Below are 26,563 nucleotides of genomic sequence, written 5' to 3' on the forward strand. Positions count from 1 at the left end.
GAACACTGATATGTTATGGGCCTCTAGAAATTATTATCAGCTTGCACAGCTTAAAGTGATCCTTGAACTGTTCTGTCTCCTTGTCTCCTGGTGTGCACCAGAAACAGAGGCAGCAGCCAAAAGCTATTTCCATTCTCTGCCTCCTTCTGTTTCATGGTATTTGCTTATGCAGCAGTATCTCTGCTGAGCTGTTAGCGAGCTGGAGCTCTGCTTCTGTTTCCAAGATTGTATGCAAATGCTTAGTGATTAAACTGAAATTAAATGAGAAAAAGCCTGAGGTAGGCTTACTGCCCTCGCCTTTGTGTGTTTTTGCTGTGTGCTAGCCAGGATCAGAACACTTCAGTTGTGCTCAGAGCTTTTAGAGAATCCACCCTTCACCTCCCATGTCACGTCCTGCCACGTCCTTAGTTTTTGTTGCTTCGCGTCCCTTATGGAGGTGCATCACCCACATCTTTCCATGTGGAACACTGCTGAGGGCCTTCTGTCTGACAGGTGTCAAAAGCAGAGGAGCACTTGCTTGGTGACAGATTTGTATCACTCAGTGCACTATGGCCTCTCCTGTTACTTAAAAAAGCTGTATGTGTAAACCCTAGTAACATACCTGTTCTACCGTAGCTTGTTGTGTCTATGTATTGTTCTCAAAATAATTGCTCAAACTGCATATTGATTTTAAAATCTGCCAGAGGAGTAGCTCTCCTAGTAACAGTGAAGTTCTTGGGTATTTATTGAAAGTAGACATCTTTGCAGACTAGAGAGATTCTGTAAATGCCTCCTCCAAACAGATGAGGGCAGGTCATTCAGCTCCACAGAATTCATTGAGGAGATGGCCTTTATAAATACCAGAAAAGACTTCCTTACCATGCTCAGTCAACCACAACAGACAACCTATAGGAAGTCAGACCTTCTTAGCTTTGGTGCTCGCAATTGTTTGAACATTTAAGAGGGGCTGAAAATTATCAGTCACCACTAGGCCTGATTGGAAAGTGAGTGGTGCTTTAGGCTGGGAAGGGCTCTCACCACTCAGAGCAGCTTGAATTGTCATTTTCCATCTTCTCCTCCACAGATCTGCAGTATGCATGAATAGATTAGAAAGGGGGAGAGATGTATTCACTTCCTGTGGTTTGTTGTACTTATCTTTATCTTCTGTATAACACGGGGAAAAAAAATCAAACGGTATTAAAATACTGGGAAAAAATATTATTACGTGAAGGGTTCAAAGATCCTGTATGATGAAACAGGTCGCAAGTGGGCTCGAAAGAAAAGAATCACAGGAATGCTCCTTATTTGAAACTGATTTAGAAACAAAAGCAGCAGGTGTCCTTTCAATGTGTAAATCAGTGACAAAACCAGGCAGTTTGTAGCTGGTTTTTGGTTTTGGGGGTTTTTTTGTTGTTTGGTTTTTTTTTTAATTTAGGGTATGTTAACAAATCATGTAGTTGTGAGTGTGCATGTGTAAAATAAGAAGAGCAAAAACATGTTTGTTAGATTCATGATTATGGATAATGAGTGTATTCCATCAAAGTATTTTCTATAACCCAGTATTCATTTCTGCAAACATGTCCATGAAGTCTGTTAATCATTTATGAAGTCTTTCATAAATTGAACATTACTGTGGTGTGTCAGCCCCTTTTCTCTTCTACACTCGCTGTCTTTCTATTTAGTTCTTAAGGTACACATGAGAAATTATGCTTTATTTTTCTCTATTTCTTCCCACAATTATCAGCATTCAAAGGAAAAATAGACATGCAGCTAAACAATTTGTTCATATTGCTAAGCATAAAATATAAAAAAATATTACAGTTATTTAAGTTTATATTAATAACTTGAGAATGCCTGTTTGCACCTAACATATCTTGTTATCTAGGCTGTCCATTGCTCTGAAGTCTAATGGCTCTGTTGCCTTGTATCTCACTTAATGCCCCTGCTCCTGCTTTTTCTGAGGCTCCAGCACTTCTTTACTTCTGTAATTCTTTGGACTGTTTAGATCTTTGATATTTCCTTTTTAAAATTGTGAAATTCACAGATGTTCCACTGAATTTGTCCTGTTTTCCTTTACTCTCACTTTTTTTTCTGACCGTATAATTAGATCTGTCTGTTGGCCACTTTCTATCTCGATTTAGGGTTTTAGGACTTTATGGCAATTTTTATATCCTTCTGGATGTTTCCATCTTTAAACAAGTATGATGCAAGGGCTTAAAAAGTCTTTGATTAAATCCTTTCTTGTTATTCCTCCCCAACTCACAAATCCACACCTTCCTTTCTTTCAGTGGAACTTTTTTGGTTTTGTTTCTTTATGTGTCTTGACTCGTCAGATTTTGCCAATTTTGTCATCCATTTCCTCTAAGATCCGCCCTTCCTCTCTCCCATTACCAAGTGTTATTTGTGTCTCATGTGCAGTACTGCAATTACCTTCATTCTACTAATAAACATAACCTCAATATAATTTTTATTACTTTGGTAATGACACTAAAGATTGGTAGAAGTATTGAACAGAGGTGGTCAGAAAATTTTTAGTAACACTTTTTAAACTAGTCTTTTCATAACTCATGCATTCACCAATCCAGAGCAGAAATTCTCTTCTGAACTTTTTTTTCTTGATTCCTGTTCTTTGGTCTTCTTTTATTTTTCCTGTGGAATTACTGCTAGTGTGGAAAAGTACTTTCTGAGGAGATGGTGCATACTGCTCTATTTAGGGTGGAGGTTTTGATGACCACAAATAGTTATATAAGCTGTCTCTGGTCAGTCTAGTGGGTGGGCAAACCCAGTCATGAGACTCTGGCTTGGTGAATGTGTGAATTGTGAGATCGGCGATTTCACAGGTCAGACAAACTTGCCCTGTTACTCTGCTCAGAATTGCCATCTGGTACTCAGCATTGCTAAAGCTAGTGCAATTATTTATAGCAATTAATTCAGCATGTATTTTCTCAAATGAAGGCCTGAATCAGTAAATACGTCAAGAAGTGTGGATAAGCAGTTTCTCTAAGTTGTGGTTGCTTCTATGATACAGTATTAAAGCAGTGACTTGCAGAGATTGATAGCTGTGCTGTGCTCTGAGTTTTCTTTTACAAATGCTTTCCTGAGCAAAGCTTTGCCTGGCTACAGTCTTGGCCGTGTTCATTTTTCTTTCTGTTGCTAATGTCATTTTACAGATCCTTAAGAAAAATTGCTTTTGTAAGCATGGCTGATAATTGCTGCTCAGTGATAAAACATAGACTAAAGGAAACCCGTCTCTATTGAAGTTTTATATAATATTGTACTTACTTAAGGTGTCCTTAAACTTTGGAGTCAACGAATGCTTAGCATTTTAAGCAATTTTAGCACTGTTTCCTGGTTGCACATAAATTTAGAATGTTACTTGCTTTTGGACTGAAATCTTACAGGACTAGCTTCTGGGCATAGGTGAACGTTTTAGCAATTTTTAAGTCAGACATCGAGGCAGGGATTTGGTTTTATGAAGAATACATCCCTAGTGGTTTTCCTGTTTGCTTGCTTCTAAACAATGCTGTAACTTAAGCGCTTGGGGTATTTAGTTTGAAACAGCTTGGTATTATAAATAGTAATAAATGTGATTTTGATTTAGCAAAGTTTTGGAGTTGCCTTTTTTTTTTTCTTTTCCGTGTTGATGCCATATTACAAATCCTGTCCACACTGGCTTTCCACATCTGCAAGCAGAAAAATGCATACATGGTTTATTTCAGTTTTATGCATATCAGCAGGCTGAAATGTTTGGTTTGCATCAGCAGAGCACTTCTGTCCTTAAGGTTTGCATTAGTGCAGCTGTACCCATGTTGAAGTTATATATGTCTGTATGAACAAAGGAGGCCTCAGCAGCAAATATGTAGAAGATACATGCTATGAATGTGTACTTTATACAGTCTGCTCAGTTAACTTCATGGTGTAATTAGAGTTAAGATGTATAATTCTGGGGCAAGCACCTGTATCCATTTATCAGCAAGTTGCTTTAAACGCTGGGGATTTGAATTGAGGTTTTGTGTACTTTATCTTTTTTTTTTAACAGGCCAATGGAGTTGTTTGGATTAATTCTGTTTAGGGTGTAGCACTCCTCCATGACTGAACAGAGAAGTTATGAGTGCAATTAGACTTTATGTGCTCTTATTGTTGCCACCTACAGCTTTTTATTAGTAACTTGCAATTGTTCTTCTCTGATATGTAAAACACACAGGGTGTGGGGGTTTGTTTTTTGTTTTGTTTTGTTCGGGTTTTTTGTTTGGTTTGGTTTGGGGTTTTTGTGGGGGTTTTTTGTTCGTGTTTTGTTTGTTTTGTGGTTTGTTGTTGTTTTTGTTTTTTAATTTGCACATACCTAAAAATTCTGTTATTTTGATGGTAAGTCCTCAGGCAACCTGACCTTCAGTTTGCACTTGCCTGAGGGAGAGGCAGGAGTACTCTCTAGGGAAGTAGCAGCAGGCTGTAGGTGATCGTAGGAGGCATAAGATACTGCTTGGGTGACTGGAGAGGGTTCCAGCTTGAACTCTTTCCTCAGTGCAGTAGCTTGAAGGGATCTGTATAAGTTGTGCAGAGAACGTGCTGACTGCCACTGCTTCAAGCAGAGATGGCAAAGTGCTGACCATGCACTTGGTGAGCACATAAGTGAAGAAAGCCTAAGCTTTAATACAAGTTTAATTTTGTTATTTTTTGACTGAGGAGTTTCAGCTTGCTTAGTGAGTGCTTTGTGTAAATCTATTGTATTTAATATAAAATCCCACCTTGTTTTAGACTATAGGAATCAGAGTTGCATTTCATGGCTACAGAGAGATATCAAATGGACTGAACTTTTGTTTCAGTAGACTTTTGGTAAAATGTCACCAACTCTGTTTTGAAATTGGCTGTTCCAACAAAATTGGTGTAAAAACTTGTGTATTAGAGTTAATACTCTGTACTCAGGGAAATTTCCTCTTTGGATGGTTTCCTCCTTCTTCTCTCTTTTCACACTCTGTGTTCGAGATTCTGTGGGAAAAATGAGCTCTGTCACTTTACCTTATGGCATAATTGTTGTGTTAAGCAGACCATTTATTTGTCTGTTGAGAACCATTCCAAGGTAAACACTGTAATCTTTAGCTCAGCTTTAGTTTGACTCCTGCAGACTTTTTTTTTTACCCTTTAGTCCTGAAAATCGTTTGACATCAGTTCCGCAAGTATCTGATGTGTTATGAGGACTGTGCAGTGTTTGCGGTGTATGTTTACAGAGAATTCTGCAAACTGTTGTTTGGGTACTTTGCTGGTATTTTCTTGTCTGTACGTTACTCGTTATATGGTAGCCTTACTTAACTGTAGTTTTGAAAGCATGATTAACATTTGAATTTCTTTGATCTTGAAATATGACGAAGTCATCCTGTGATGTGTTTATGTCAAGAGTTTTTTCAACACTGAAGCTTTCCATTAACAGCAGGGTCTTCATTTCATTTGTTTAGGAATCATAATCTTAGGCTGGAGCATTAGCTTCACCCCAGAGAGAATAATTTCTAAATGTATAGTACAGCTGTACTGAGGGGGTTGTGTAAATCAAGCTGAAACTGTGAGTTATCACTTCACAGTATTACATTTGTGTATTTCCACATTGCAAGTAGTTTAAAAAAACCGACAACAACGGAATTTTAAAACAACCTCCATACATCTGCTCCCCAGATGAAAACTTTGCAGCCACCACTGGACAATAGACAACTTCTGTGCTCAAGCCAGAAGCAATTAGGTTTGGACAGACAATGAGAAAATCGCCGAACTATTTAAACCATAAAAGTGGAAGAAACAGAATGTTATGTTTTATTGTAGGTTCGGGAACTGCAAACACGTTTGCAAAGCGTGCAGGCTACAGGCCCATCCAGCCCAAGTCGTCTCACTTCTGCGAATCGGCCCGTTAACCCCAGCACGGGAGAGCTGAGCACAAGCAGCAGCAGCAATGATGTTCCCATAGCCAAGGTGAGCTGTCATGTGTTGCAGTAACGCTTCTCATTCTCTGGGAGAAGCAAGCTTCATGTTGCACAGCTGGTGGGCAGATGCATGGTTAACTGGGAGATATCTAGAATCCCCAGGGTGTTTTCTGGAGTCGTAAGCAGGCCCATGCACTCGAGCTGCAGAAAGAAATTAAGTGCTAATGATTGTCATTCTCTCAGTTACAACACAGGTGTCAATTTTACAGTAGTGTACTTCAGTTTTGCAAGTGTAGCTAGTGAACAAATGCATTTTGTGTAACCTTCGTGAAGTGTGGGTTCCTGCGTAACCTGTGCAGCATTCTGACTTACAGATTGCTGAAAGAGTGAAGTTGTCAAAGACAAGATCAGAGTCTTCATCATCTGATAGACCTGTCTTAGGATCAGAAATCAGCAGCATAGGGGTAAGGATTAATAATTATGTGCATGCATAATATCTCCTGAAGACAACCTGTGTTCCATTAAAAGCAGCATTGTTTTCTTACTAAATTAATATATGAGCTAACCGAACATACTTTAAAAGTGATTTTGAGAAATATATTTCAACAGAGAGTATTTAACCCAGTATTAAGATCCCATTTTCTCATAACTGGTGGCTAGAAGTCATTCTCTGTATGACTTCAAGAGGATAATTTTCGGGTCGATTCCTGCAAAATATTATTTTTCAAGAAAAGGCTATTCAGTTGCATTTCACAACTTCCTATCAACAGAGAACTGGGTTCTGTTTTGTGATGGCAATATAAATTGTGTGTTAATATTTGATTCACTGAAGAACTTAGCTCTGACCTTTTGCTAAGCTTTCAAGAAAGTAACTAACTTGCATATTAGGCTTTTAAAATGTATGATGAAATAGTGGACTTCACCCTTTGGTTAGTAGAATTTTAAATCAAAATAGCTTCTTTTAGTGGAAACTTGTAAATGTTCTATTCAATGTAAAATTCATAACAAAAACTGAATTATGAATGCCCTGAAGTGAGTGCATGCAAGCAAATGCAGCTCTCAACACAGACTGCCTATGGGAGGAATCCAGTGGGTTATCTGTTCACAATGATCTATTAACTGCCCCGTGCAGGTGTCTAGCACTGTGGCTGAACATTTGGCACATTCCCTCCAAGACTGCTCAAACATCCAAGAAATTTTCCAGACTCTTTATTCACATGGATCTGCTATCTCTGAGAGTAAAATCCGAGAGTTTGAAGTGGAGACAGAGAGATTAAATAGGTAAGATGAAAAGTCAGATAAGTTCAAATATGTTGTCTGTTATTAGCGTTGTTAAATTTACTGCTACTTTATCCTTTTTGAACATCTCTTTAGTTTAGTCCCAGCTCAACTGTGGCAGTTACAGATAAACATGGGATGTAGTTGATGAAGAGAAGATTGAATCATATGCTGAGGATCCTTTCCATTATTGGGAAAGTTTGGTCATGCATTATTAGATCGGCATGGAACCTTCAGCTGTGACAATTTGCACTGTAGAGTGTCCTTCTCTATGGCTGACCAAGTAGACTTTTTTTTCATAAGACACATCACTGCTAGAAATAAGGATTCCCACAATTTGTTCGCTATCATTCTGTCATTAGTTTGCTTTGGTTTGTCCTGAAGAAACAGAATTATAGCATTAACTGCATCAGTGAATGTATTGATGGTGTGGCATACATACCAGTAAGTAGAGTTCTACCTACAGAAGAAAGATTGCAACTTTTTGGTTGCAGTTAAAATACGTGTTGTGTTATCCTTCAATAAGCATTGTCAAAACCAATGTTTCATGTATTCTTGGCACATAAAATTGAAACTGTGGATCAGGGATGGGAGAATCATATCTCAGCACGTTTCCTTCCAAACCCTCTCTTCACCGTGGCTATCTCAAATTTAGTCTGATGAGTACAATATCTCTTTTATTTGTAGCTCATGTTTTTATAGTGCTGCAAAATGTGATCCTTGTTTCTTTTTTTTTTTTCCTTTTTTTCTGTGCAGTGCACAATTATGCTTTGACATGTATCATTATAGGAGGTGTCAAAGAAGATATAGCAGGGGAAGCATATAAGAGTTCTAGCAGCTAAGAAAGTCAGGGCTTTATTCTGATCACTGAATAAACGGCATAGTAACCCTTCTGTTTGTTAAGCAGTCAGTGATTTTGAAGTTCTGGATGGCACTCCCATTGCCTCACTGAAACTTTGTTCCTATTTTGGAAGTTACCTTTCTAATCACAATCAAAACGTTAACTCCAAGTTAACGATTATTCTCGATATTCCAAAGGAAAGGAGCCTTTATGCACCTGCATGATTCCTACACACATCCTCACATCACGCTAATGAATATGCCACTTTAAACATGAAGCCGGTGTGGTAGCAGGAGGTGAAGAATAGAGGCAGATACATTAAGCAAAAGGTTAATGTGAAACTGTCCTACACAGTCTTATGGCTACAAAATAAGGGTACAGCTTTCTGCTTGCTGCTGTTCCACAGAGTTATGATTACATTATATGGGAAGGAGAAAAGAAGGAGAAGAGGCTGTCCTGAGAGAAATAACTGTCCTCTTGGCCCTTGATAGGGGACACCCAACTCATAGATTTTGCTGTCTTCAGTAAAAACGTTGTGTAGACCAAATGGCATTTGTTGTTTTAAATTATGATTGTTCTAGAGTTTTCAGGACAGCATCTGTGAGCTAAACTTGAAGGCTTCAAATTCCTTTCTTTTCTATAGCCGTATTGAGCACTTGAAATCCCAGAATGACTTGTTGACAATAACACTGGAAGAGTGCAAGAGCAATGCCGAGAGGATGAGCATGCTTGTTGGGAAGTACGAGTCCAATGCCACTGCCCTCAGGCTCGCACTGCAGTACAGGTATGTACCTACGCACAGGGCGTCTCAGCCAGAAGAAGAGGGAGTTGTGGGAGATTTGATAGAAATCTTTGAGAGTGAAATTTTTGGTGTGCCGTAGTCATACTGTTACTTTTTGTTTCCTCCCTGAAAAAAATGCCCCTTGGTTAACTACTTGACGCACTACGGAACTGAAGTTATGATACAAGTGTATTTCAACCCTAGTTCACCAGCAGTAGCGAAAATCTAATAGTAAAATACAGATTTATCTTTTCATTCTAAAATACTGAATTAACATTTGGATTAGGGGCTACGCGTAGGCTCGAACTGTCTTTACTTTTTCCAGTTGTAAGATACACATTCTCTGTATGAGGCTGGCACCTTCCACAAGACCACTGGACCAAGGAGTAGTATTGCACGCCACATAATTCAGAGTGACTTTATATTACATCAGTTGGAATTGTGGATGAGTTGCATGGTATTTGGTTACAAGTATCTAAATTTGCTTTAAACCAAATGGAAAAAGATGGTGTCATGTAATGTCTTCAGCTGCAATTAATTTGGAACAGACATTTCTGGTCTTAAGACAGATGATGTGCCTTTTAAAGAGTGTATTCTGTTACTATCAGCCTTGAACAAATTACAAGGAAGTGTAAATTGCAGATAGGTATATTAATGTGTATATTTTCAAAACCATTAGAATGCAACAGGAATGACTGACTCACAGCTGTATTTAGAAGCTGTTGTGTTGTGAGGAGGAAAATCTTACAGCCAGGACAGAGCAACAAGTATTTCTCTTTTATTTTATTCTTACTATACTTTGTGTAATATAGTTATATAGTAGAATTTAGAATACTGTATTTTGCATAGTAAGAAGGCCTGAAAAAAGTTTCTCAAAGGGATTATGTCAACCGCCATTCATATCATTGACTGTTTCAAACATGCTTCTGGAGCTCACTTCACATCAGGTCATTCTCTTCTGTTTTAAATTGTCACATTACTTGAGGCCAACCTGGGACCATTATAAGGAGGGAGGTACTATTGAATGCTTCTGATAGAAGCTATGTGTTTATGACATTTAATATCCTTGCTGCTAGACAAATAGTAGAGATCCATGCACTTCCATCAGCTAGCTTTTTTTTGTTGCTGTTGCAGGTTTCTTCCCTTCTAAATTGCAGATACATTTTGTGTGATTTTTGTTTTCTGTGGGTTGTTTTCTCTTCCAGTGAACAGTGCATAGAAGCATATGAGCTGCTATTGGCATTGGCAGAAAGTGAGCAGAGTCTCATTCTTGGGCAGTTTAGAGCTGCAGGCGTTGGTTCTGTTGGTAAGATGTCAATGAATCCCTTTATTTAAATATTTTGATTTGCATGTCATTTAGCATTAGTGTTAGTTGTAACAGCGAATCATCTCATGACCCATCCATTAGGAATGCTCTCTGGTCTTTTCTTGTTTTTAACTAATTAAATCATTTCACACACCCAAAATTAGGGGAAAAGAAAAAGCGAGACTGGAATTAAATCATAAAATTCAGCAGGAATTTAAATTAACCTATGTGTACTATCACAAGGGGATGCCTATTCTGGCAATGGTGAGGCTGCTACAGGCGTGCAACTGTACAAAGTGGAATTATTAAGCAATACTCATGAGCATATGTGTCTTAGGGCCATACAGTTGTGGTAACTGCAAGTACAGATTTTGTTTGAACCAGCAACATTGACCCCCGTAGAAGTTGAGTATAGTCTATGAAAAACTGGGATTAAGACAATACACAGGTAGCATTGACTAGTTACCAGGAAAAACAAACAAACAAACAAAATTAAAGCAAAACAAAACAAAAACTGACCAAACAACAAAAACCCCAAACAAACAAAAAAACTCTGTTTTTTCACCCCACATTTTACCTTTGCTCTGAAATCTGAAAACATTTGGTCTTATGTTTTACTGTGTTGTCAGAGGTATTAGCATATATGTTCTGGGTTTTTCTTATTTTGTGGATAGTTAATCTTCTAGCTAGTTGGTGTTGTTTTTAATAGGCTGCTTGCTAAGTAATAGAATGAGCCACTATCATAGGTACAGTTTAGAAGTGTTTGGAGCTTGACATTTCTGCTGGCTCCACTTTTCTGATAGAGAAAGGTGTTCACACAGTAAATGTTAATCTGGGTTTTGTAGTCTCATTCCATTTACTGATAGGAGAAGAAGGTAGCCATAGTAGTCTTCAAGTAGAAAGAGTAGAAACCTTCAGAGAGGAAAGAATAGCTTTCATGCTGTGCTGAGGCTCAGTAGCTGCCTGGTCGAGACAGTATTGCAGTGCAAGGTTCTCAGGAATCACTGGGATGTGAACAGAAAGCTTTTAGGGACAAAGTCTGTCTTCGGAGCCACAGGACTGACATGGTCAGCCTCTTTTGGTTGACTAGATCCAGTCAGCCCACTGTTGCTGTGCTGATAACCATCCCCCTTGTTTTGTATCTCTCCAAGTGCTGGAAGCTGTCCTGCCGTGGCCTGTGCAGTGTGTGCCATACACTAAACATTAGAGTGGATGTCTGAGATTTTCACCCACCTTTCTTCCAGACTCCGTTCATTCCTTTCTGCAGTGTGCTAGGGAGCTTTCCTGCTGGCAGAGATCAGTGGCCAGCAGAAGTGAATTCAGTCTTGGATTTTCTATCCACACAAGTGGCAGAAAGAAATCTTAGAAGGGAGAAATACTTTGGGTTTGAGTAGGATTTTATCTCACACACACTTCGTGAAAGAGAGTGTAGTTTAGTTTTCGTATAGGTATCTGTTTAGAGCTCTTAATTATGGTATTATCAGTTACAGCCCTGTGATAGAAATAGGATAAATTTCCCATTACATAACACAGCTTGGAGGAAGTTGTGGTTGGTTTACGTACCTTTACTTCACTGTGAAATTTGATTAAAACATCTAGATAAAATAGCAGATTTTTGGTTTGAAGATCAGTCAAGTTTTATATCAACATCTGTGAGTGGGAAGTTCATGGCAGTTGCTTCTGCATCACTTAGAGCTGAGCACATCCAGCTGCTGTTAACAGAACGTTCTCCTGTCCTTTCTTCCACATGAATGTTATTCTAGTGCACGCACTTCACTTAGCAGCAGTGAAGTGTGGGTAATTGGTCTTTGAGTCGAATAAAGCTGAAATGAAAATCTGAGATAGAGCATGCTGGGACTTTTAAAATACTCTGATGTCTTTGCATTGTATTTGGTAAAGTATTAATATATTGTAGCTTTGTTCAGACTTTCAGTGTAGCCACTATTGTGTCTTACTTTAATGATTTGACTCCCGCTGGAGTTAGGATTGTAAGAATAGTGACCATTGTGGTTTCTGTCCTGCCTCTGCTGAAGGGATGGCTTACCAGCTGCATAGATGCTGCAGAACCACTAGAAATTACAGCAAATTAATAAACACCAATGCTAGTTTTCTTTTGGTTTATTATGCGTGACTGTAAACTCTGAAAGACAGTAAGTAGGTTCTTCCAGCTGGAAAGGTAACCTGCAAGAAGGTGTTCTGGCAAGCCATTAAGCTTGAGAGGAAGGTCCTTGTGAGAAGCAGCACTGGAAACGACTGCACTGTGAAACAGCACTGGACTGACGGGACTAAGAGTTGTAATTTAGGCTGAGGCTTTTCCAGTCTATTACTAATTTGAGTAACCTAACCTAATCCTAATGCACAGTGTACAACCTTACAAAGCAGACAACCTACCTAACATAAAACGTCACTTAAGACATGCACCTGGAGCAACAAGTACTTGGAGCCTGTGGCTGAGAGGGAGATGCTTTTAGGCCAGTAGCCCAGTTACCACTGATGCTCACACAGAAATGAAGTTGCTTTTACCTCATAGATTGTTAATTTATTGTCATTATCTTGGTATAAACTGAGACCGCGTGAAAGCGTCTCTACTCTTGCCTTAATTTCTATCACCCTCCTCAAAGCTCTGAAACATTGTTTGCTTGAAAACTAGGGGACCAGACAGGTGATGAAAACGTCACCCAGATGCTTAAGAGGGCTCATGACTGCAGGAAGACAGCTGAGAACGCAGCAAAAGCCTTGCTGATGAAGTTAGATGGGAGCTGTGGGGGAGCCTACGCAATCACTGGCTGCAGCGTGCAGCCCTGGGAAAGCCTGTCATCCAACAGCCACACCAGGTAACTGCAACTCCTCTGCTCTCCTAACTCCCAAGTGTTTGATTTCAGACCAAATGTTATGTTGTATTGTATGTGCTGAACTACCTCCCTCACCTCAGTCCACTGGCCTCTTTGCTTTAATTTGTAAGTCACCATGCCTCGGTAGGTAGAAGGAAGTAGGCCTTCAGACTTTGAGCAACACAGGCCAAGAAGGGTTTTGTATAAATCGGTTGCAAATGGGTGACTCTGAACTTTGATCTTCCTCATAAAGGGCAAAACCATTATGTTTGGTTTACTTCAGTGACTTTCTTGCTGTTTGGCTGGAACTGGAATATGTACTTCTTATTCATACTTACTATGTGCAGACACCACAGACACATGAAGAACCAGAGACCAGAAGTATGCTTCCATCGGCATTTTGGAGTGCTCAAGAATTGTCTTCTAAATGTTGCAAATCCAGCCATTTTGTTTTAAATAATTTCCTCTCTCTTCTCATTCCCCTTTGCCCCCCTCCAAATTTTTCCTTCATGTGCTATTTTTTTGCACATGGAGTGGCAAATGAACATCATGACAGATAGAGTGTATTCTTCCAGGAAAGGCTGGATGTTGCAGTTTTTCTGAAGACGTATGAAATAATGAAACTTAAATGAGCTATTATTGCAGAAGTGTTCCAGTTCAAATACATCTGCTAACAGCTTTATTTTGAGTCATTGCATGCCTGCAGTGTAATTGTACAGTGAATATGTGTGCTTGTGTATGGAAACAAATGTGGCAAGCATCCTGGATAAATATAGATGAACATTTTTCTTTTTAAAAGTTATTTTGGTTTCTTGGATTCACTCTAAAACTTCATTTTAATTTTGTTTTTGAGCCAGTTCCTTATTCAAATGCTGTCATTTTTTGACACTTTATATGTTTATTTTAGTACTATATCATTTCCTCTTCTTGCTGATGCCTCCTCCAAAGGATCTTATTTCCTGCCATGTGTCTAGCATGGTGTAGCTAAAAAGTGAACAAAAAGGTAACTTGAGGAAACAGGGTCCAAACGTGAGATAAATTTTAACATTTCAATCAAATAAGTTTTATGGTGCGCTTTCAGCCCAGGCAAGCTGTATCTTTATTCAGAAATTAATACGGCAGCATCTGCGCTAACGACACATTGATCATTCATTGCACCAAAAGTATTTACTATCCTTGGAAATAATTTATACAAAGCCATTGCAAATACTTGTGTTGTCTCAGTCCGTGCGCACTTATGCCTTATCTACACCTGCATGTGAACATGTTGTAAGTTGCCACGTGGCAACACCTCTAACTAGGCTGAGCCTGTTTTTCATTCTGCTATTTGAAAGGGTCCTTTTCAGTTGTTCGTTATTACCTCAGTGTTTTTCCTCCTTGTGAGGCATCTGGTATGTAGTCAAGGCATACTTTTTTTTTTTCCTTGTAAACAATTTAGATAGTTTCCAGTATTGACAGGGAGGAAATTGGAGCGGGGGAGTGTGTTCCTGTTTTAGTGTCTGTTCTGTTAGGCTTTTGCTGGAAGTGTTTGAAAGGAGTATAGTCTCTACTGACCTTGCTTTGTTGAAGGTCATTTTTGGGTTTTTGAGCGGGAAGGTGAGGGACATGTAAGTCTGGGGAGGAAAATCATACCTCATGCTCATTGTTTACCATGAACTTTTGGTGGTCAGCTGGCAAGGTGTGCATGTAATGTGTTGGTTGTGTAGATGAAGTTTCATCTGAGTGTGATTAAAACGGCATAGGATTTCAAACTTCATCAGTATAAATTGTGTCATGAAATGTAAAAATGCAAATATAAATGCTTCTGTGTGTGAGATAGGTGTTTTAGTTTGAGTTGTTATCATTGTAGGATAATTTTTTCTGGGATGAAGCAAGATATTGTACTCAATAAGGTAACTATTATTATCTGCTTTGATATATGTAGAACATGAGAGAGCAAAGCTTGTTTCACTCACGCAAAGGTCACACAGCGAGTCAGGAACTTGTCATAAGGGCATCCTGATCTGATAATACATTACTGTTCCTCTCCCCTCTCTCCATGCCCAATGTAATTTGACTTTGTCTAAACAGTGAAAATATTTCTGAAACTTTAGCTTCTCCATGGAAAACAAATATTCTCTTCTTTCCTTTTGTGGTGTTCAACTGATACGTGACGGAGGTGTTTTCAGATTTCTCTTTCCTGTGTACCCTGTCTCAAAACAGAGGCATCCCCTCCAGCTTACAGACACATGACACTGTGCCACCCTATAGGGGGAAAATCTGTGTTGGTTCAAAAGGCACACACTTTTCTATATTCATATCAGAAAATGCTCTATCTCAGGTTTAAAAAATTGAAGATTTTGTCTTTAGCTCTCCTCTCCCTGTCATTCTTTTTGTTTTTCTCCAGGACACTATTCCTGCTTTTTGGAGTTGTCCTGCCTGTGTTGCCAGCTCTCTCAACCCATCCATGCATGATCCCTTGTCACTTGGCTTCCTGCTGCTCTAGATGGGTATCCCATTGCCACAGACCTCTAGCCCTCTATGATTCTTTGATGCTGATGGTTTCCATTTCCTTTCATTTTCCATTACAATAGCAATCCAAGCAGAGATGGGGAAGTGAACTGCATATTTCTAGCTGTTCCTGCAGGCCTAGTGTTTTGGTTTGGTTTTGGGGTTTTTTTTGCCTTAAAGAACAAGCCCACATCACTAGTGAGTGCTATGTGAACCACCATTTGGAGATCACTGCATTGAAATGAAAACATTTTTACATTATGTGGGTCAAACATACTCCGAATATGCAAGACTGATCTTTTGCCATAGCTGTTTTAGCGTTGCAGGCTTTTAGTTACAGATATATATTGCAACCTGTTCCCTTTGAAGGCAACTGAGTGAAGAGGTAGTGGGATGATGAAACTCTGCTGAGACTTGTGACAAATGAGTAATTCTTCCTGCTGTGCAAAATCCTGCAGAATAGGGACTTATAATGGAATTGTTGACCCATCTTTAGCTTTGGCATTTCAAATGAGATTCTGAATGTCAAATCACTGAACACATTACTGAGAATGAATGCTTGGTGAGCCACTAGTGACAAGTGGTTAAAGACTGTAAAAGGGAGCAACTGAAATAAAAAGAGATGAAATGCAATGAAAGAGCATCACAGAGATTGTTACTGGTGAAGTGAATAAAAATAATAGCAAGCATCTCAACTCATTTGGCTGGCAGCAGCACAATAATGTTGCCAATTCATTTTTTTAAAACAGAAATAGGTCTGCAGTGTAGCTGGGAATCATAATTATTTTAATGGACAGAAGCTAACTATAGAACATAAGTTGCCAACAAGGTTTGACAGATTGCACCTTAAAAAGAAGGAAACCAGAGAAAGACTCCAGTTGTAACACTGACTGAAAACAGTGAATTTTATTCCCTGCAGTGCAGTTAAGCCCAGCCTTACATCTGGATTCATGGAGGGAAAGACTGAGTCTCTTATATGCAAAGGGAATTCCTTTCAGTATTATGCAGTGTGACAAAATATTTGAACTCAGCCAAATGTAGGACCATATACTCTCATCAGAATCACGTCAGATGTCAGATGATGGACAAGATTATCTGTCAGACAATGTTATCTTGGCTGAAGCATGCAAATGAGTTATTTAGAAATATCCCAACAGATATCTTAATGTTATCTATGTAACACTTTGTTGCTGGACTGAACTAGTCTCAGAAGGAAGCAGGGTAGTTTCACCAAAGGTTCCGATTTTAGCCAAATATACTGTTGTTTGTCTTGTGGCTGGTTGAGTATTTTTGTTTCTCAGGAAGTTACTGTCTTTTGGCATTGCGCTGCTTCAGATCCCAAGCCACAGTGTTTACCTAGAAGATGGTTGGCCCACATATACTGTATATCAAATGCATTCTTTAAAACGTAAGGTTGCATGCAGGCATTCAGACAAGTTTTGTGGATTCAGTTCTGACAGTGTTATTTTAGTTCTATCAACTTCATATTACCTGCACTATTGCTGAATTGCAGATTTATTTACTGACTTGATTTTTAACAGATGAACCGTAGCTTATACAGGGTTTTTATGGGTAAAATTTTGTAGCGTCCAGCAGTACACAGAGGCACTGTTGGAAACCTCTTTTATATTCATCCACTGCATTTTATACACACACACATGCCTGTGAACACACATGTGTGAGAGCAAATAAAACTGCATGTTATAGTATGCCAACCTGCATGTTTTCCACAGGCTGTATATGCAAATTAATTTTAAATCATCCAGGCATGACATCATCGTAAGACTTGAGAGATGAAACTAGTGGGAAGAGCATTTCTCTTTGCTTGTTCAGAATAAAACAGTAGTGAGAATGAGCAGATTGATGTTGTATTGCCTCCAGGTGTGAAGAAATTGTGATCCTTTCTCTATCCTTACCTACATACTTGAGAAATGAGAAACCGCGCATCTTTTGCAACAGTTCTGTGGGGTTTTTTGGATGGATGTATTATGCTACGTGTGCATTCTGACAGTCTGTTTTCGTTTGTCCTGATTGCTATTAGATGGGAGAGTGATGTCTGAAATTCAGGATCATATGCCCATCAGGCTTGGGCCCTTAAATAGGGCAGCAGCGGAGTAGCACTATGGCTGTGGAGAACTGTACGGTGGGGCCTTGGGGGGAACACACCCTGGCAGAGCTATGCTGTGGGAGTTCAGAAACTCTGCAGCATTGTTTCCATCCCTCATCATTGCAGCCTCAATCTTACAACAGTCCAAAGTGGGCTTTGTACCCTGGCATTCTGCAACCCATACTGCTCGCAGTCTTCTGGGTGGGGGCTTGCTGCTAAATGTAGGGGGAGAGGAAAGGTTCTTACCTCCTTTTGTGCTGGCTGAGGTAGCTTCTCCGCCAAGCTCCCCTGACCTTCTTAAAAAAAAAAAAAAAAAAGGGAAAGGGGTAGGAGAGGAGGGAAGGGAGGGGAAAAAAAAAAAAGAAAAGAAGAAGAGGAGCAGCTTGCTAGCAATTCACCAGAGGAGCCAACTCAGCTGCAGACAGACAGGCAGGCAGGCAGCCAGGACTGAAGTAAAAGCAGCCTGAGTATCACTGGCAACAGCCGAAACAGCCTTCCTCAGTTTGGACTGCTCTCCCCTAAAATATATATGCATAGCTGTGGATCTTTAAGGGCCAAAATCTGTGGATATCCACTGAGTATGAGACCAAACACAATGAAACAATAGCCTTTCAGCATTTTTGCTCAGGTTTCATTCCCATCAGGAGAGCTAGGTTTTCTTTCCTTTGGAAGTGAAAACTGAGATGAGCTCTTTGTGTCCCAAGATTTGAAGCCTGTATAGGTTTTAAAAGCTGTCCTTCCTCCAGCAACAGCTGTTCTATGTTTAATCTAGAAAAGCTGTGCAATTGCTGTCTTTGGGTGCTGAGGAAACTTGTAATATGACCTCAGTACAGAATTAAGTATTTCTCACATTGTCTATCGTCATGGATTTTATATTAATATCTACTTCAGAGAGGCACCTTTAGACTTAATAAGTGTTTTGAGGTTCTCTAATGAAGGACTAAGTATAAACAAAAAATTGTTTCAACCTGAAGAGTTTCTGTATAGCATAGGTACTGGGTGTTTTTAGCTTCACTGCAGATGGAAATGGATGAAAACAGAAGCAAAGACCAGTTTACACTTGTGGTAAATATGGCACCTATTTGCCCTAAAAAAAACCCCAGGAATAACGGGAATTTGACAGAGAACTGTAGTAAAGAACTGTAATGTGGTATTTCATGAGAGGGAATGATTTTGTGAAATATTTGTAGACCTGCCAATTCTCCATCTCCTCCAAGGCTGTGCTTGGAATTTGTGGGAAGACTGGCAATTGTTTGAGGCACTTAAAAGTCAGTGTAGCTTTAGCTGAAGTAGAACCGAAAGAAAAAAGTCAAGCCGATCTTAATAGGCTTCCTCTTTTTCATATGCATATTGTATTTTAGGACATCATCCTGGCTATCACAGCATGTAGTGGGTGGGGCTTTTTTTCTTCCTACAAAAATGTTGAACAGCAGTGCAATTTGATACAGAAAGTGATTTATTCCCCTGCTGATAACTGAGATCATCTAGCATTCCAGACAAGCACAGTTAATGGATGACTTATCCCTCACCCCGCAGCTGATTACAGGACCTCAGGAGACAGCAGGCAGCTTTGAGTGAGGTTACAGAAACAACACGGCATTTGATTTTCCTTTTAGTGTTATTGCAGCTATATTCAGCCCTGGAATGCTACAGCTGTGTCAGTCACGGCCCCCCGAAGCACCAGCATGTGTGTAGGTGGGCAGGTAGCACGGAGCCACCGTTGCTCTAAGACACTAGTTCTGTCTTTCTGTGATCTCTGTGTAAACATTTGTCAGACAGACTAACGGGCAGTCATTTGTTTGATGCCTGTAGACGGGAGAAGTTCCGCCAAGTCTGGTGATGACTTTTTATTAAAAATCCTGCTAACTTACGCATTGGTTTTAAATCCCTCCAGCCCTGAAGGAATGTCAGTATACTAAGGAACACACTTTAACATGAACTGAAAGATGCTACCTCCTGGCATCTGCCAGTGGAATTTTGCGCAGGTTGATTCTTACAGGTATCCATTGAAAATATCTGAGATGATAACTGGTGTTGCCATTAGCAGAGATAAATGAGGTCTGGGGTGATTCCTTTTTCTTAGCAGATGCTTCTTCCCAAAGAAGATGAAGACTGGCTGGGCAGCAGAGAAAAATCTTAAAGTATTTTTTTTAAAATTTAAAAAAATATTTGCTTCAGAAGGCACCGTTCCAGAAAAAGTAATTCAGTTACATACATGTCACTAAATATCTGGCTTTGCAGAGGTGTTGTCACATGGTTCAGTTTTCTCATGCAGCTTAGAAAATTAATTTCTTTTCTGAATTTGTCACACCCCTGTGCATATTCTAAACATTGCAACATCCAGTCCGTGCTATTGTGTCCTCCGTATGAACTTTTAAGTAAGACTTGGATGTGTTGATGAAGTATTGGGAGAGTGTTTGATGTAAAAATACTGATTTTGTTCTGAATCTTTTTTTTTTTAATACCATTCTTTCTCTTTCCAGTACTACCAGCTCAACTGCAAGCAGTTGTGATACAGAATTTACAAAGGAGGATGAGCAGCGGCTGAAGGATTACATCCAGCAGTTGAAAAATGACAGGGCAGCAGTGAAACTGACAATGCTGGAGCTGGAAAGCATCCATATTGATCCCCTTAGCTATGATGTTAAACCTCGTGGAGACAGCCAGAGGCTAGACCTGGAAAATGCGGTCTTGATGCAGGAACTTATGGCAATGAAGGTATTTTATTTATATCCAGTGGCCCGACTGCACTGCTGATGGGCCCCCGGGCTGCAAAACACACTCAGTCACACACATGGGAGGCTTTGACAGTGATCATTGGGTAGTAAAGGGTTATTTTGTTGAAACAAATAATCAGGGCTGAAAATCTACTAGTCAGAAAGTGACAGAAGGCAGTGCATTAGCATGGAGGAGTTGTGTGTGTTTTAAATTAGGCAAAGACTCGATCCGTGTCTTTAAACCTGGAATGTTCTCCTTGACAAACCAGATGCTCTCTCTAAGAGATGTGGCAGCTGAGTTAGTTGCTTGAGGGTGACCAAAAGCATGATACAGCACTTCCCAAGAGACAGTTCATTACTTTACTTAGAAGCTTGCAAATGCGCCTTTTGAATATTTGTGAAATGAAGCAGAACAAATTCACCTCCTTTTAATATTGCCATGGGAGGGAAGAATGTTCTGTCAGAAGCTATAATCCTTAATGCTCTCCAGTGGTTGGTCCCAAGCCTGGAGTTGTGCTAGGCATGGTGTTGCAATCTGTAGCTCAGATCCAAGCAGAGAGTGCATGGTGTAATGACTTGCAGCAGCAGAGGTTTTCGGAGCAAACTCTGGTCCCTCAGGCCTGGTTTGTGTGTCCAGTTCTAAACATCTGAACTAGAAAAAGTGAACTTTATTGACCAGGTATAGAGCTTATATAGTTTAAAATCTGGCTTCTGTATTGACTTTGAGAGAGGTGAACTAAAACAGAAGATCATACTAAAGGCAATAGAAGCGCGTGTTTGCATTTAGAGATCGCCTGGTTTTGGTTCAGTTTGATTAAGTTTAATTTCTGCATATTACCAACTCCTGGTTTAGTCAACTGATGGCAAATGTCAGGTGATAGTATCACGTGGGACAGCAAACCCTAATAGTTTTGTAAGCTTCTAAAGCTATAGATTTTTGTTCAGATGTACTACTGCTAGCTAATTGATACCTTAGTAATGGTAATTATGTTCTTAGTGGTGTTGTCTTTCTGTGATGACAAATATAATTTTGCAATAATATGTTCAGTATTTGCAGATCAGAAAAAAACATTGCCTGCTATCAGTCAGAGGATTTAAAGTTATGTTAGTTGTTTGAATATATTGTGGCTAAGAGCAATATATTCCCCATAATTAAAGTATGCAAAATATACTGGAAGACATTTGTAGATAATCGGATCTATATTTCAGATATCACACCTCCTTCTTCTCTTTTGCATCCAGATCATCCCTGAAATCTCTTGAACACTGTTCTTACCTGTATCTTTAAATGGATTGGTAAACGCATTCTGCAGAGCTAAGCCTTCTTATTAGTATCCTTACATTCCCTGACCTGGCAGGAACACCGACAGTGGCATATTGTAATTTCTTGCACAGTTTTGAGTGCTGCTAATCCTTTCATTCACTAAATGATGATCTAATTTGTTTTTGACATATGGTGTCCACTCATAACTTTTGGCTGGATCTTGCACTTTGGGTTTTCACTGCAGGAGTTGTCCTAAGAAGAAGAAATCTTTCTTCTTGGTTGGTTTGTTTGCAGTGCATACTGGAATAGACACCCATTTTACCTAGGTAGCTGAAGTCGCCTTCAGTCCTTTCTGGTACAGAGAAACTGACAGTGCTGTTATTCATTGTAATTTGTTGTACTTCACTGGAATGCACAACTGCAGGAAATCCCTAGGTTTCTAACAGGGATTATGGTGAAAACTCAAGTTTGTCAAAGCTTGGAATGGATAGTGTCCTCCTGCTGCAGAATCTGAAAACGGCCTTTCCTCTATGCATAAAGCATTACAAAAGGCACAGCTACACTCTGCATACTTTGGTGCCAAGAAAGTTTGCTACCTTATTAGCATCCATGGTTGTTGCTCAGGTCTGCATTACACCTTGCTCATATGTTCAGCAAGCTATAACATAGCTGAACTTAAGGGCAAGACTCAAGGATGTCTTGGCTTTCTGAGTGTTTTGTTTGTATCTATTATTTGGAACATAAACCTCATACAGAGTAGCATATGCATCTGCCTTGTTCTGAGACAACTGGAGAATTTGGATTTCGTGACAGTATTTTATTTAACTTGAAGCAGATGGACTCATCTGTGCTGCAGAGGACTTCAGCATGTAGCCACTCTTACTTTATTCCCTCCCTTCCACATTCTTAGCAAGGATCATCCAACTTGATTGAGATGCTCAAGGATTTCCTCCATTGCTGGGTCTTACGACCTGCTGCTGTCTTACCAAAACTTGTATCCGTGATGGAATCTCCACTGCATCTTCTGGCACCTTTCATTTATGACTCCCAGTAAAAACTGACCACAACATCAGTCATATTGCTTCTTGCAGCTGTATGTTATGCTGATAAAGTTCTGAAGATACCTTTACACCATTAGTTCTTCATTACTGATGAAAATTATCCATAAAAAGATGTTTTGGGGATGGTTACTCTGTTGCCCTGTTTATTTTTTTTTTTACTGATCCAGAATGTACAGCACAGCGGTCTGCCAGTACTTCTGTAAAATCCAATTCTTTGCTTCAAGCAATAATTAACCATGTTTCCAAATATATTCTCGTCTGCGATTTGTCATCATTCAGTGGTCTTGCTTTGAGGTCAGTTGTTGTCATGCCCCAGTTAGCAAGGAGATTACTTCTGATGGGTGTAAATTCTTGGTTCACAGCCTTTCTGCATTTCAAAGGACTTAATCTAGATAAGAAGTCTCAGTGTTCTACACTGATAATTCTCCCTCTTTTGTGTACAGGTGGTGATAGTATTGCTCATGATGTGCTTTAAGACTACAGTCTCTTTGCGGAAAATATTAAGAATCCTATTGTCCACCTTTGTTACAGCATTTCATCCTCTTATAAGATGTATATAGTAAAATACAGTTAACTAGAGCATGGCGTTTAACTGCTCTGATATTTGATTTATTTCTGAAGGCTGGTATATTCCACCTTGTGTACTGTACTCCTCCTGGAATCTCTTTTCATGACTTATAGCACTTTTTGCTACATGAGAGTCCTTGCTTATTTCTCTGTTTCACTGTTCTATTCTTCTGACATGATCACATCCACCAGAAATTTTAATTTTGAGGATGCTATGGTGTTTCTGGTTATATTGAGCTGGGATTGTTTAAATTGTCATTCAAGTTTTCACCTACATTCAGAATTAAAATATGACTGCAAGTGCAAAATATTCAGTATTATTAGTCTTGAAATGACTGTTGGATTTGGTGCTTGAAGCTTGTGAATTTGCACAGGTTGGATAAGTCTTCTACAACCAACTGGAAGAGTGACTACTTGCGAACTCCTCCTTCAGGGTTTCATTTTGTAAATGCCACTTGTGCTTTAGGCCCACACTGAAGAAGCAGGAATATTAAACTGCAAAATGTTTCAGCAGCATCCTGTAATTAGGAAAAAAGAGGATAGTATATGTACAAAGGTGGTGTTGTAACTGAAATAAAATTTAGATGCTATCTTTAGAAAATGTATTTTTGTGGAAAAAAATGCTGCATGTGTAGACTAATTAACTGTAAGTAAACCTGAGCTACTTAAATTTTCCCACATGAAACATTACTTTTGCCACCATGCCTCACAGATTGTATGTGTCCATACCAGAATCCTCAACTGTAGTTTTAATTTTTAACTTCAGCCTTTCCATTCATTCCTCTTCCTTCCCTGAGAGTCTCTGTAAGACACTGACAGTTCTTCTACTTTTCCCCTGCTTTGCCTCTGCTTGTGTACTTCAAAGTCACATTGTCTTGACATGAGAAAACTTAACATATGCGAGTGCTTTTGGAGTTCATGATATGTCTGCTGGGCCAGGATGCAAACTTGGAAATTCATATGTGATGATCTAAGCTTACTGTCTTCATAAACAAAGGAGTTAACCATTGATCCTCAAATTGATTTTGAGCTAGAGTATGTAGTGCAAACAAGCATCCAGTCTTCAAGTTTAAATTTTTAAGTGATGGAAAAAATGAGTTCCACAGATTCATTGCTGCAGTGGTTAAATTCACATTTTTTTTTAGGAAATAAATGTCCTTTATTTCTAGGCTAGAAATAATTTGCTTAGCTTCAACTTCCAGCCTGGGAAGACCTTGTCATGACCATCCCACATAGATAGCCCTCTGTCAATAATATCTTCTATTCACATAAGTGCCAAAATACTCTGCTCAAATTACTTCTCAGCCTTCACTAAGCAGGCTAAGTAGATTAATGGCTTTAGAAATAGAGGCTTAAGAAGCTAAATACATACATTTAAGTATACCAGACAGTCCAGTTCAACCCCTGTAACTAAATTTCCCCATCATTATCAATATTATTTACATTTTTACTGTTGACAAAGGAAATTAATGGTAAGTTTGCCTAACAAATACATTTCTGTAAACCACACTGAATGAAACTGATTGTGCTTCTAACCTTCAGTTCACAAACAAGTAGATGAATAAATGAATTATTTTAAAGCTCATACAGACCTTTCCAAGCCTGAGGGTTTTTAGGATATGGATTTTATTTTTGCGTGGTGGGTGATTCTGAATAAGCTGATGATTACCTATGATTAAGATATGCGCACAGCTTACACTTAATCCAGACAGCAAATTTTTGGTAGGAACTTAGATTCTCTTTTACAGAAAAAGTTAATGTGTTAATATGTTCCAAGATTTGTATTTGTATAGTCTTTGTTAATAATGGATATAATACAAATACCATTATTTTTGAAGGGTAAGATACCTTTGCTAACTAGGTTTTGTTGTTTAAGAAAATAAAAATAAAAATCACAGAATGTTAGGGATTGGAAGGGACCTCAAAAGATCATCTAGTCCAATCCCCCCGCCGGAGCAGGAACACCCAGATGAGGCTACACAGGAAGGTGTCCAGGTGGATTTTGAATATCTCCAGAGAAGGAGACTCCACAACCTCCCTGGGCAGCCTGTTCCAGTGCTCTGTCACCCTCACTGTGAAGAAGTTTCTTCTCATATTTAAGTGGAACCTCCTGTGTTCCAGTTTGTACCCATTGCCCCTTGTCCTATCATTGGTTGTCACCGAGAAGAGCCTGGCTCCATCCTCGTGACTCTCACCCTTTACATATTTATAAACATTAATGAGGTCACCCCTCAGTCTCCTCCAAGATCAAGAGACCCAGCTCCCTCAGCCTTTCCTCATAAGCGAGATACTCCACTCCCTTCATCATCTTTGTGGCCCTGCGCTGGACTCTCTCCAGCAGTTCCCTGTCCTTCTTGAACTGAGGGGCCCAGAACTGGACACAATACTTCAGATGTGGTCTCACCAGGGCAGAGTAGAGGGGAAGAAGAACCTCTCTCAACCTACTAACCACCCCCCTTCTAATACACCCCAAGTACCATTGGCCTTCTTGGCCACAAGGGCACAGTGCTGGCTCATGGTCATCCTGCTGTCCACCAGGACCCCCAGGTCCCTTTCCCCTACACTGCTCTCCAACAGGTCATTCCCCAACTTATACTGGAACCTGGGGTTGTTCCTGCCCAGATGCAAGACTCTACACTTAACCCTTTCATTAATTTTTTCCCTCCCCAAGTCTCCAGCCTGTAAATAGTGATTTATTCCAAGCTGTCCACACAACAAGAAAGTTCTGTCTTTCAGATATGTTTACACAGTGAACAAGTCTAGAACTGATCTATAAAAAAGAAAATGACTGCATGAACTCAGTATTCACCCATGAGGTGACCTAGGTCATGGCAATCTCAACAGGGTTCTTTCTGTTTTGGCAGTCTTTTGTTTGTTTGATGGTGTTTTCTTAATATAAGTTATGTTTTAAGACTATCTCTTTAAATATTTTGTGGATGATGGGTTTTCCTGAGTTCAGAAAATAACTAGACATTTTGTGGAAGAAACTTCTCTGAAATGTTGAACACTAAGAGCCTTCTGGTTCAGGCTACCCATCAGCTGCTTTTCATGGGAGGCTGGGAGCAACTGCTGAAAGAAGAGTCACTGCACTCATGCTTTCTTTTACACTTCTGCCCCACCACTGTCAGAGGAGATGTTAAAGCAAAAGTCTGCCCTCAAGTAGCAGTTCTTGTGTTACAGTAGTTGACAGCCCTGTCATAAATATTCAGACTGGGAAAAGAATTACACAGAAGAACTAGCTCTCAGAAATGCTCTTCTTTCTGTGAAGTTCCAGTGTCCATCTTCTGTGGATCGTATTTATGGAAAAATATAAGCGAGTGCAATTTTGTCAACTTCCAGTTGTGTATAGTTGGGATTCTGGCCATATAGAGGAGGGATATTAAAAATGGACATCCAATGGTGCCATACTTTTGACTGACTCGTTCTGCTACAGAG

The 26,563-nt window shown here is 39.5% G+C and overlaps 1 protein-coding gene across 4 annotated transcripts in view; it reads left to right on the top strand.

The window, feature by feature from the left end:
* The window catches only part of MCC (MCC regulator of WNT signaling pathway), a 217,245-nt gene that overhangs the window by 172,619 nt on the left and 18,063 nt on the right, over nucleotides 1-26,563 (top strand). For all 4 annotated transcript variants that reach the window (XM_065657621.1, XM_065657622.1, XM_065657623.1 and 1 more), the window contains 7 exons: nucleotides 5,788-5,934; nucleotides 6,260-6,349; nucleotides 7,018-7,166; nucleotides 8,648-8,788; nucleotides 9,991-10,091; nucleotides 12,742-12,925; nucleotides 20,003-20,237. In XM_065657621.1, the coding sequence (XP_065513693.1) occupies nucleotides 5,788-5,934; nucleotides 6,260-6,349; nucleotides 7,018-7,166; nucleotides 8,648-8,788; nucleotides 9,991-10,091; nucleotides 12,742-12,925; nucleotides 20,003-20,237 (1,047 nt within the window). The remainder of the gene's footprint in view (nucleotides 1-5,787; nucleotides 5,935-6,259; nucleotides 6,350-7,017; nucleotides 7,167-8,647; nucleotides 8,789-9,990; nucleotides 10,092-12,741; nucleotides 12,926-20,002; nucleotides 20,238-26,563) is intronic.

This window comes from Caloenas nicobarica, chromosome Z (assembly GCF_036013445.1).
Source record: "Caloenas nicobarica isolate bCalNic1 chromosome Z, bCalNic1.hap1, whole genome shotgun sequence".
Classification (NCBI taxonomy): Eukaryota; Metazoa; Chordata; class Aves; order Columbiformes; family Columbidae; genus Caloenas; species Caloenas nicobarica.